Source organism: Mesitornis unicolor, unplaced genomic scaffold (assembly GCF_000695765.1).
Source record: "Mesitornis unicolor isolate BGI_N332 unplaced genomic scaffold, ASM69576v1 scaffold15065, whole genome shotgun sequence".
Lineage (NCBI taxonomy): Eukaryota > Metazoa > Chordata > Aves > Mesitornithiformes > Mesitornithidae > Mesitornis > Mesitornis unicolor.
The window spans coordinates 878-13,597 of NW_010184939.1; the positions used below are offsets into that span (position 1 = coordinate 878).

At 43.0% G+C, this 12,720-nt stretch overlaps 1 protein-coding gene across 1 annotated transcript in view; it reads left to right on the forward strand.

Moving 5' to 3' along the window:
• SLC6A14 (solute carrier family 6 (amino acid transporter), member 14) overlaps positions 1-12,720 on the forward strand; it is a gene marked incomplete at its 5' end in the record, with an annotated part of 13,616 nt that overhangs the window by 176 nt on the left and 720 nt on the right. Inside the window, 12 exons of the mRNA XM_010184668.1 lie at positions 758-780; positions 1,774-1,905; positions 3,630-3,791; positions 5,080-5,215; positions 5,637-5,769; positions 7,515-7,655; positions 9,384-9,612; positions 9,697-9,822; positions 9,911-10,029; positions 11,036-11,135; positions 11,366-11,475; positions 12,494-12,661. Coding sequence (XP_010182970.1) covers positions 758-780; positions 1,774-1,905; positions 3,630-3,791; positions 5,080-5,215; positions 5,637-5,769; positions 7,515-7,655; positions 9,384-9,612; positions 9,697-9,822; positions 9,911-10,029; positions 11,036-11,135; positions 11,366-11,475; positions 12,494-12,661 — 1,579 coding nt within the window. The remainder of the gene's footprint in view (positions 1-757; positions 781-1,773; positions 1,906-3,629; positions 3,792-5,079; positions 5,216-5,636; positions 5,770-7,514; positions 7,656-9,383; positions 9,613-9,696; positions 9,823-9,910; positions 10,030-11,035; positions 11,136-11,365; positions 11,476-12,493; positions 12,662-12,720) is intronic.

The following is a 12,720-nucleotide window of genomic DNA, read 5'->3' on the forward strand; positions in this document are numbered from 1 at the left end:
ATGGCGGAGGTACCTGTACTGAATGGCTGTGTTGGGTGGGCACACCTTGCTATCACCAAGAGAGAGGAGGGCCAGCTCCATGCGCCAGCCCTGAGGCTGGGCACGTTTTGCCAGAGCTGGATGTGAGCATCACCCTGGAAGTGGGATAGTGCCTGGGAATGGGAATGGGAAGAAGATTAAGAGGCATCTCTCTGCTTTTTGGGTACCAGCTGCGGAGGGAAATAGTGCTTAGTTTAAATTGCAGACTTCCACCTGAGAATTCCAGAACTCTTCTGATTTACTCATGACCAACATTGCATCTTTTTGTCAATGTGTCAATGTCCTCTACTTACCTAAATAGCTGTTCTCCCTCCCCACTGCTTACCTCCCTGATATGTTTATAGAGAGCAATTGAATTCCCTCTCAACCTTTGTTTTGCCAGGCAAACAAGCTAAGCTGGAATAATTATCCAAGCTCAATAATTATCCCCGTCAGATACTTGGGAAGTGTGAGGCAGGGAGAGCCTCTACCTGCTTACACCATGCACTTGTGGCAAAGCCAAATGGAGGCACTGACTTCCATGGCTGCTATTCCAGAGCTCTGTCTACTTGCCAGGCAACCACCAGTAATTTTAGAGGGCATAAACATCAAGTAACTGCAGAGGACTTACTTGTATGTACTTACTTGCTCTATCTGACAGTCGTTGGAAGTAGAGGTCTGGGCTGCAAATGCAGCACAGCCCATAAAGCTGTGCGTGCAACACAAGGTGGCATTCTTGGTACAGAAGTTTTAACGGAGAGAGTTTGGCTGGCTTGGATTACTTATGGTTAATGAAGAAAAGTATGAAAACAAAATAAGTCATGACACCGGTCCTTCTACGAGATGCTTTTTTCTTATCTGCCACAGCAGAAAGCTTTGCATTTAAAGCCTATTTGTGCTGCTGCTGTGCCCCTTGCCCATGATTGATAAAGACAACTGTTGCATCCTTGTTTCGAAACACAGGAATAATCCAGTTAATTCTATGGGACTATTCACTTCCTTAAGTTACAGGAGGTATTTGCCATTCCTTGCAGAACCGGCTTCTCAATTGCTTTAAGTTCACTGAGAGTGAAGAGGACTGATTTCTGTGGGGATATCGGGTCATGTTTAGGAAACCTGTGCTCTCACTTGGCCTGTCTTTTGCGCACACACAAAGACGTGCCGGTCCCTTTCACAGAACAGGGCTGTCATCGATATCAGGTTAATGTGCACTTTCGAATGGACTTGAACAGGAGCCTTGCTGAAATGCTGTTTGACACAGGAGTCGGCCAACCATAGAAAATAATTTTCATGCTTTGACATCCAGTAGCTGCTCGAACAGGGCAGTTGCAAATCACAGCTAAGTACGTGAAAGAATGGTTCTGTTCCTTTTTAAATTAAAAGCTGAAAGATAAACTAGAAAGCTGACAAAGCTGATTGTGCCTACAGCTAAAAAGTGCTCATGCTTGTGTGAGAGCAGTATGGTCTTTGGTAGTTTTTGTGAAATCCTTTTAATTCTATAAGAGAAGCCATTCCATATAAATCGTCAACTCTCCTGGCAATCTCTTCATCACACGTACTATTTAGTCGTACAGAAAACAGGATGTAGAAACAAATCTCTCTATTCTGCAAAGAGAAAAAAACCTCCCAGAGTTGGGAAATTTGAGGCAGGAGAAAAAGGGGAGTATAAAATGTGATAGAACTGTGGTGAACCCTGAAAGATTCATCATTTTCTGTGTGAGTTTATGGTGGTTTTTTTCCCCTCTCTCCCCTCAGGTGCTTTTCTAATCCCATACACCCTGATGTTGGCATTAGCTGGCTTGCCTCTATTTTTCATGGAGTGTTCCCTTGGGCAGTTTGCCAGCCTAGGGCCAGTTTCCATCTGGAGAATATTACCATTGTTTCAAGGTTAGTATTGTTATGTTTTCTTGGATCTTTTTAATTTTAGCAATAAACAGATGTGAAATAATTATTTCTGCACCAAGTTACTAATTCTGAGAAGCTGATTTCCATGTAGAGAATATTCCCAAAGTTACAAGGTCAGTATTATGTTCCCAGGTACGTCTTCCTTATTTTTCAATTAATGAATGGATGTGTATTAAAGATTTCCCCAAAAAAAGCTGTCAGTTATGAGAGGTTTCGTCAATTATTCTCCTGGTGCTACGCAGCACACCACCCTCACTGCAGCTGTCCAGGCAGAAGGAAATAACCAGTTCTGCTATGTGAGGGAAAACCTCTGTTAAACACCTGGCACTGTGTGCAACAGACTGAAACTCATTTTTAGAAGTTAACTTTATTGCTGTGTCTCTACAATTTGTGTGTTTCAACAGGCTGCCCAGGGAAGTGGTGGAGTCACCATCCCTGGAGGTTTTTAAAAAAACATGTAAATGTGGCACTTTGGGACATGGTTTATTGGGCATGGTGGTGTTGGGTTGACAGTTGGACTTGATGACCTTAGAGGTCTCTTCCGACTGTAATGATTCTGTAGCTTGCAAGGCAGTCCCATGTTGGATGGGCTATTTCTGTATTTGGCTGCCAGCATTGGCACAGGCACATGGGTCTGATTGCTTTCTGCAGTGCTGTGCATGTCTTCATCCAACTCACTGCCTTGGGAATCACCTGCTGGTGTGATAAAATAGCCTAGACTCTGGCTTCATAAGGTGAGGTGCCTCTCTCTGATAAGAGAAATAGTGGTAGATTGCCTGTATCTGTGAGGGTTTGATTTTCATAGAGAGACTTACGTGTTTGGAAACAGCTAACTGTGTGCTAACCTTGCTCCTATCCATCCGGGTCCTGTGCTGATGGGTGTAAAGGACGATGCAATTTGTCTTGTTTAGCGTCTTTATCTACCAAAGGAATTAATGTAGGAACAAGGAAGTTTCTGATGCAATAAGAATTTCACTTGCCATCTTCTACAGAAACAGAAGGGATTACAGTCTGGCTGTTTGCCTGAACACTTACTCTTCGCCAGTCTTCACTCTGCAGCACAAACGACCTTTCACGAGAGCAGCGTATTTAAAGCAGAAGTCTCTAGACACAACAAATCTTTCACTTGTCTGTGAAGACAGAAATTTAAATATAGTCACTAATATGATTGAGACACTTTGCCAGACTTTCCAAAACTTGCAGAACAAAGTTCTTTTTAACAAAGGAGAAGAATAGTAGTATTGGCACAGATTTACTGTTCTGTGTTGCTTCTCATTTATTGGCAAAACCATTCATTACAGTGGAACCTTTAAGATGGCTTGGTCAGTCCTGAGGTTTGTATAGTTTGTTTTATTTTACTAAGCAATCAAAGCTTCCCACTGAACTAGAAGAGAGCAAAATATGGAATTTCTCCTTTAGGCCTGGACTTAGTGCCTAGTCCAATTTTTCAATTGACCTGATTCAAACTGTGTCAAAACCACATTTGAGATGGACAGTTTGGACCGTATCTTATTTCATGGCTTTACCCTTTTCCTGTTTGGTTGCTGTTAAAAAATATTTAAAAAACAAACAAGAAACAACCTCAACTTCTTCCCAAGTAGCCCTTTAAAAGTCAAGCAAAGACCACTCATTTATTAATTTTTTTCTTTTCAAACCAAGTTACCAAGTTTGGGGTAGTTAAGACACTGTATCTTTCTCTTTTCTAGGAGTGGGCATCACAATGGTCATCATCTCAACATTTGTGACAATCTACTACAATGTTATCATTGCTTATGCACTCTACTACTTATTTGCCTCATTTCAAAAAGTGCTGCCGTGGTCAGACTGCTTCTCCTGGGCAGATGAGTTCTGCAGCAAAACACGATTAGGTACTGTACTTATCAAATACAGCTTAATATTTCTGTTTTGGATAATTGTACTTTGTACTGTTTTCTGAGAGAAATTACAAGAGGAAGACAGCTACCCATAGCTTGAAAAAGCCTTTCTAGACTTTTGTCTCTGAACACATGGGAGTGATGCTTGTCTGCTTGCCTGCCACCAGTTCTGGGTGCTTGGGTAATCCCCAGAAAGCTAAGCATCCTTGTTGCATCAATTTTATTTCTCCTTTAAAATCTAAGGTTTCTTCTAGTCCATACAGTCCTTGGAAAAGGCTGCATTGCCATTTTATCAGCCTTCATGAGAAAGCAAATACGTTCCTTACCTGAAGTGAGAGTATTGCTGTCATTTTTATAGGGGGTTCTTTCATTGCCCCTTGCCTCCCCTGTGGCTATGGTAATCCTGAGCATCAGAGAAGCACTGGTTTAACACTTGATTAACTCTTTACAACTTATCTCCACGCTATTGTTCTTGATGTTTGGCAGCACATGTACAGTCAAACGCTTGTTATCTCACCAGTTTCCCTATTAGGACAGTTTAAGGCAAAAGGTGAATTTGGAGAGATAATTAGTAGTTAGTTGCTTGAAATGTGTTGCCAAGTGTTAATGTAACTCTCTTAACCATATATCTGAAAAATCTTTTCTAAGATTCATGAGTTTCATAAAATGAACTTGAGATGCTTTATTTAACAAAAGTTGACGCTTGCCTTTGGGCTAAACAAAAATATTTAAACTTGAATTTTGTAAGTGCTGGAAGAATACAAAACTGAACTGAAGAGGATGTCCTGAAATAGGCTTCAACAAGACTTTACCAGTAAATGCTGACATGGAGTTCTTTACTCTGGTAAAAAAATATCCCAACCCAAAAAAACCCAAACACCTCCCCTTCCTCCCCACTCTTCCCTAAGGAAAATGTTTAAAGAGCCCTAGTAAGCCGTCTGCCATAATAAGATGAAGTTGCTAGAGGATGATCTGTGCATAACCTTGGTTTGGGACAAAGGATTTAATAGAGTAACCATAACTTTAACTCTTCTCAGTGCTGATTTTTTTGAGTATTCGTGGTGATGTGTAAGGTGGAGCTGGGCACACCAGGTTCTTGGTGTTTTGATTTACAGTCAAAGTATCAAAGTCACAGCTCCAAGTGGTAGTTCAGGTTTATTTCTAAATAATGTTAGCAGGCAAATTGAAGCCGTAGCTGTTTAGAAAACATATTTGCTATAATAGTCTGATTTTTATAATAATCATCACTGTGTTAACAATTTGTTTTGCTTGCTTGTTTCAGTAAGTGACTGCAATGCAACCTTAGATGGAGAAATCATTCATGCAAACTACTCGTTCATCACAAGCAACAATCTCACATGTATGAATGGCACAGTGAACTACAAACCAGTGCAATTTCCCAGTGAGCAATACTGGAAGTAAGTAAATATTTTAAATACATTTCTAAACATACATTTATTATGTGCTCTGGTTTTGAATGTTTCTTCTTTTTTTTTTTTTTCCCCTCTTGCTGCCCAGAAACAATCTAGTCAACAGAAATGGGCATGCAAATCTGTGCAGAGACTAAAATTTAAATTAATTGATTAAGTAGCTTAAAATTTAATTGGTGAGTCTGGGCCCTTAAAAATAATTTAAAAATAAAAAAAATATAGAGAAGTAAATGAGTTAAATTCAGGTTTTCAATGCCAAGCAAGCAATTCTAACGGCATGCCTGTGGGAAGCTGCTGTCAGGGTCTTGTCATATCTGCAGAAACCAGCTCACTTTCCTTCAAGAAGCATCTGAAGAGGAGGTGTGTGCTGCTGTTGACCTCTCCTCATTGCAGCATCTTGTGCTTTCAGTAAAGTGGCTCTTCAGCGCTCGAGTGGGTTGGACGAGACCGGTAACATCGTGTGGTACCTGGCGCTCTGTCTCCTCCTGTCCTGGATGATTGTTGCAGCTGCGTTGTTTAAAGGAATAAAATCTTCTGGAAAGGTAAGTTGGGACGAGCAAGTAGCAGACTTTTGGCCCAGTTCTGCCCTTCCAATGTCAGTTAGCCTTGGCTAACTAGTCAGCACCAGGCAGGATGCAGTCCTAACCCACTACCTTCTGCTAGGGTCAGCATTAGTCTTTCTTTCTGCTCCTGGGCTTCATAACTGTTACACAAAATACGAGTAAGGTGCTGATTACACAGCAATTACTTAACACACGGGTCTCCAGTGTGGGTTGGCTCCAGCAGGGTTGCTGTGTATCTGGGGATCTTGCTGTCATGCTGGTGATTCCAGCCGAGCTTTGGCAGTCACCCGGCCTGTTATGACAGGCATGTGCATGGGACTGCACATGCATGCACACATCCTGGGAACACCCGGTAATTATTTGCACCTCCAGACTAGTTGAGGTGTTTGTACCATACAGGTCAAGTCCCGCGAACAGATGTGTGTCTGCAGGTTCCTGCCAGATTGTGAAATGTTGTTTGTACTCAAGACTTCCAGCTGCTTTTAGGGACCAGGCCCATAGGTGCTTGTTCTCAGGCTCTGGCTCCACTGAGTTCCCATTTGCATGTGCTGGAGCACAGTGGCCTGGAGTTTTCCTTGGGCTACATCAGCTCCTCTCCTGATATAAGGCAGGCTGAATTTTACTCTTTCCTGCCCGAGGCCCCTTTCCTGGTTTAGTTCCTTCCTCCCCATGCTCCTTTCTTACCTCCATGTTGCATCTCCATCACTCTCTCAGTCTCTCTTGCCTCACTGCCTGTTTTCCTGTCCTCAGTCTGATATCTCCTCCTATTCTGCTTTCTCTTTGGAGCTTTCTGCCCTCCATCTCAGCACTTCAGGGAGGAGTATCTCTGCTTTCCCAGCCACGGTTGTTCTGCTGCCTGGTTCAACTCACATTCTTTGGGCTCCTGGCAATTGGCTCTTCCTGTTGTTACTTCTCTGGCACGAAGGTAAGCCTCTTTGAGGAGGGAGGTAAGACTCAGAAGAATCTAGCTGGGCAGGAACAAGGCAAAGATGAAGAGCAGAGAGAATTGACTATTCCAGGCAAGCATGAAGGAGGTCTTCAGAAATGGCAGACTCACCGTATGATGGTGCAATGTTATGGCTTGGTGTAACCAGCGGTATCGGGTCAATTATCTGTCTGTGTAACACTGAAACTAAGACTCAAGAAACAAAGAGTGTTGTTGAATGTACCATGCGTGATAATAGCACTGCTTAGCCCTGCTTCTGGCCTGGATCCCATCACACTAGAAATGGTGTGGACAAACAACAAAAAAGATCTGTGTCCAAGAGAACCTAAAAGTCCTTGTTTCCAGTAAAGAAAGCTTCCAGCATGGCTTTTTCTCTCCCCCCACCCCCTAGTCTCAGCAGGAGATAATTCCATCCTGGTCACCTAATTTTGACTGGCTTTCAGTTCCCATTTGCTAGAAGCGTTGCTTAGCAAGAGACCTCTGGGGTAGTTGAGTTCAGGCCTTGCTACAGCAGTAAATCATGTTGGAAGATGCATTTCTGAAACTGGTCAAGTGCTACCTGAGAGGTGGATATGTGGCTTGGGCCTTCTGCTTCTGCTGGAATGCAGCTCTGGAACCGGCTAGGCCAGATGGTTTAGCACTTGGTGTGCATTCACTTCCCTGGTTGCCTGATTCATTTGTACCAGCAGACCTTAGCCTAAAACCTGGCCATTTGTCCTCCTGCACAGAGGTCTCTGCATCCCCTCGCTTCTAATGTATATCCTTGCCCTTTCTGCAGGTCGTCTACTTTACTGCGCTCTTCCCCTACGTCATCCTGCTCATCTTGCTGGTGCGAGGTGCCACGCTGGAAGGTGCTCTGGATGGCATCGAATACTACATTGGGAAAGAGTCCAATATCACCAAGCTGATGGAGGCAGAGGTGAGAGGTGGTGTCAGCCCTGAAGTGTGACATTCTTCTGTGGTTCTATGGGCTTGTCACTTACGGAGCAACTTCTTTTTTAGCCAGTCAGGCACTGCTTCATGTCCTGCCCTGCATTTTGTATCTGCAGCTGGGTCCTGATATTTCAGTAACCCCCAGCTCTATTGGGGGTTCTAGCTGAACCTATTGGTGGCCTATTCTAGCTACTCTCAATCTAAAAAATAACCTGGCTCTGCCCCCTCCCTGCCACACCAGACAGGAATGACAACTGTGACATAGCCTCGGAGTAGCTGTCGGGGCCATGCTGGAGTTTCATCTTTGCAAGGCTTGCTGAGAAAGTCCTTGCTGTGGGATCGAGCATTGCTCTCCCATGTGTCCTACTTGCTTTGGCTGCTGATAATTTCAAGAGACTTTATCAGAAGTTTGGAAGGGCCTCTGAGTTTGACATGCAGGCTATGCCTTGCACAGGAAATTACCTTGGGAAAGTAGGTGAACCAGGAAGGACACTCTGCAAAAGAAGCCTAGATTTTTTTTGTTCTGGCTTATGCCAAGATTAGTTCAGTTTTACCAAGAGCAAACATTAAGTGCTATATTTATTTGTGTATTTTATGTGAATATTTGGTGCTAACTGAGGGGCTGCAGCAGAGGCAGAGGTGGTTTGTCTGGGTCACGGTGTGAGCAACACAAGAGAGAACACATGGAAGTTCTCACTTCTGCAATCCAGTCCTGGTTTTCCTTATTTGTTGGCACTTTGACACGATTCCAATCTTGACAGCCTTACACATGTGAATGAATTGAATTTCTTCTTTGGGGTTAGCCAAATAAAATTTAAATATTTGGCAGCATAATCAGGATGTGACCTTTGGAAATCGTAGAATATCATGTTTGTGCTTGAGACTGTAAGGTCACCAGTGTGCTATATCCCACCTACTCTAAAACTTGTATGAAATAGAATTAAATGCTCAGGTTAAATGTAGAAAAACCCTGGAGCCTCAACAAAGGGCAGACTTAAATTTTTATGATACATACTGTAAGCAATTGATACAATATGATACATTCCTTTGCAAGCTACAGGCTTGGGGATGAGTGGCTGGAGCTGCCTGGGGTGTATCAGGAGGGGGGTGGTGAGTAGGTCAAGAGAGGTTCTCCTTCCCCTCTACTCTGCCCTGGTGAGACCACATCTGGAATATTGTGTCCAGTTCTGGGCCCCTCAGTTCAAGAAGGACAGGAACTGCTTGAAAGAGTCCAGTGCAGAGCCACAAAGATGCTGGAGGGAGTGGAGCATCTCCCTTATGAGGAGCAGCTGAGGGAGCTGGGTCTCTTTAGCTTGGAGCAGAGGAGACTGAGGGGAGACCTCATTAATGTTTATAAATATTTAAAGGGTGAGTGTCAGGAGGAAGAAGCCAGGCTCTTCTCTCTGATGTCCAATGACAGGACAAGGAGCAATGGGTGCAAGCTGGAGCATAGGAGGTTCAAGCTGAACACAAGGAAAAACTTTTTTACTGTGAGGGTGCCAGAGCCCTGGCCCAGGCTGCCCAGAGAGGTTGTGGAGTCTCCTTCTCTGCAGACATTCAAAACCCGCCTGGACACGTTCCTGTGTGACCTGGTCTGGTGATCCTGCTCTGGCAGGGGGGTTGGACTGGATGATCTTTCGAGGTCCCTTCCAACTTCTAACATTCTGTGATTCTGTAAGTAATACAGTAATTTCCATGTTCTTATTTCTGGTAGGTTTGGAAAGATGCAGCCACCCAGATATTCTACTCCCTGTCTGTGGCATGGGGTGGGCTTGTTGCTTTGTCTTCGTACAATAAGTTCCACAACAACTGCTACTCAGATGCTATTTTAGTTTGTGTAACCAACTGTGCCACCAGTGTATTTGCTGGGTTTGCGATATTCTCCATCTTGGGACATATGGCATTCGTGTCAGAGAGACCCGTCTCGGAGGTCGTGGACTCAGGTAGGCTGATTGTCACGTTGTCGGTATCGGGACTTACTTTGACCAAGGCATGACGATAACCTGCTTCATTCCACTGCTTTCCAGGATTTGATCTGGCATTTGTAGCCTACCCAGAGGCTCTCTCCAAGTTACCAGTTTCTCCTCTGTGGTCCTTCTTGTTTTTCTTCATGCTCCTGCTCTTGGGCCTCGACTCTCAGTTTGCCACCATAGGTGAGTGTGATTTTAAGTAAGCTGTGGCTTTTCAAATGACTATTACCATTAATTGTGCTGCTCAAAACCTGCACTTCTTCCTTTGCAGAAACACTTACAACCACCATACAAGATATATATCCGGAAGTGATGAAAAAGTTAAGAATCCCTGTGACCCTGGGTGTGTGCATATTGCTTTTCCTTCTCGGTCTTATCTGTGTCACTCAGGTAAGATGTTAAATTATTTTTTGGCTGGGGGTTTAGTTATGCCACAAGTGATAAACTTAAGTTAAAATATCCTTTCCAGCTGTTTGCATGGATGGATATGAGAGACTCTTGAATTCTTCCAATGTGTCTGGGCATGCAAATAAAAAATTCCCAGAGGGAAGCTTGAAGAACCTAAGGTTTTCTCTGATTATTAAACTGAGATGTGGCTTTGAATAGAAGGCCTATACAGAGCCTGTGAACCATCAACCTGTACACTGTATGGTTACTTCCCCTGAAAATAAATGTATGTACACATATACAGACACACACACACAAGGAATTTTCAGTACACTGTGAACAGTTTCTTGAGGCAATTGCTTTCAAGGATATAAAAGTTTGTTGCAATGACTCCATCTAGAAATGCAGATTTATGGATGTAATTAGACTGAGAATGTGAAAAAGATAATTGTGAATAGATGGACAGTCAAGCAAAGTACATAAGTTAGGAAATAGGATGGCAGGGAAGCTTGTGAAGTACTATACAAGAGTGTGAAATGGTTTAAAGCCCGTTTCCTGCTCTGCGATCCTGCTGTTGCATTCTGGTGTTTAAAGCTGTGTTTAGCCCACATGGAAGACTTGTGCATGTAGAAGCATGACAAGCCTACCTGAACGGATAACTGTTGTGTATAGCTGTTGCTGTGGCTCAGTATTATATCTTCAGCATCAGCTTTAATACTGTAAGTTCCAAATTTACGTCCCGTTCTCAGCTCTCTCTGTGTATATGTACTTACCTCTTGTTATTAACATACAGATCTCTATAGTATTTAATCAGATGTGCTTTTCAATCTGACAGGGATATTTAAACAAAATAATGTTCGCAAATGAGTACTTGACCTAGAGAAGTGGGAATTTAAAAAACTCAGGCTGGTGATTAGTTAAACTGGCTTGAACAATGCAACTATTTTATTTGCATAAAGACATTACTGGGACTGGGTACCTTTTTACTTCTTTATTGTTTGTTCTACAGGCAGGAATTTACTGGGTTAACCTAATAGATCACTTTTGTGCTGGATGGGGAATCCTTATTGCAGCTGTCCTGGAGATAATAGGCATCATCTACATTTACGGCAAGTTATTTGCATTGACTATGCAATCCCAGACACAGAGTATATTAAACATTGTGGTAATTATACTGCAATAAAGCATTTATAACTTAACTGGCTGAAAAGCTTTAACTGTTACCACACAACTGGAGAAACTGTCCTTGACCATCGCCTTTCCTCTATCCCTTTTGAGTAACAACACCTGCAAGGGAGGCGCCTGCTTTACAATGCACCCTCTGATTGTCTTTCAACAGGAGGAAACCGGTTCATTGAAGACATTGAAATGATGATTGGAAAGAAAAGCCGTTTATTCTGGCTGTGGTGGAGAATGTGCTGGTTTTTCATTACTCCTCTGCTGTTAATGGTGAGTGTAGATGACTGGAATTGTGTTAGTGTGACAGAACTTATTAATTTGATATCCAAGAGGCTTCCACATGAAGGTTCAGGGCTGAATGCCCAGGCCCTGTATATAAAGACAGGGTATGGCTGTGCCAGTGAAGCAAACTGTGTGCTTTCTGATCTGTACTGCTTCTCCTTGCGTCCTCTCCAGTAGAGGCTGGATCTTCAGATCAGCTGCTAGTAAGCTGCATCTACACTCCGAGGAGTAACACAGAGCAACCAGATTGTCCATTTTAGCAGCTCGATTATCTTCATTTCAGACTGAGAAAATGTTTTGAAAACCTAGAATTTTCCCCTTTGAGTGAAATCTCATTCCTGGGACAATTCCCTGGCTTGGGTTTCCTCTTTGGATGTTCAGCTCTTCCCCTGTCTAACTGAGACTTTTTTAATGTGTATCTCAGTTTTTCTTTACTCCTGAACTTCTAATTGTGAGTGTAGATGGTTGGATTATGTTACTATGAGAGAGTTCATTAAGATCCCAAATCTGGGAGCAGTGGCAAGTCACTCTGGCCACCACATTTATCTTTCCGGACTGCAGTTTAGAAAATGCTGCTCCTAAAATATCTTATGTCTGCAGCAATATTTGCCAATGTTTAATCTTAGATTCTTTCCCATATCCCTGTAAATAACAGAATGTAGGAACATATAAAACATACAGAGAAAGGTGCTGGGCTCATCTAGCAACATATCTATTCTTCAACATAAAACTTCAACAGAACCCAGAGATCAAATTTTGTTTAAACATAGATGTACTCAAGCGTTAGGGTGCACATCAGTGTCGCCTTTCAGTCCTGTCCTCCAGCCTTGCTGCTTGGACAGGACTGAACACCAAATCCTACACAACCATTTTTGAACTCAGAAAGCGAGAGAGAGCTGTGCAGAATTTGGAGATAGGCCTTTTTTAGCCAACTTGGAAATACGGTGCAAGTTCAAGTTAGCTGGAAATATGCTTTTCTCTCTTAATCTTTTTGCCATTTTTGTAGGCGATTTTGGTCTGGTCTTTGGTCACGTTTTCACCTCCCACTTATGGCTCAGTGCCGTATCCAGCCTGGGGAACCGGTGTTGGCTGGTGCATGATTATCTTCTGCGTCATCTGGATTCCTGTCATTGCTATTTTTAAAATAGTTAAAGCTGAAGGTAACCTTTGTCAGGTAAGGGCGCAAAAAAGCTGTCACAGCCTCAAACCTTGCTTTCCTTGGCATTGTCAGGA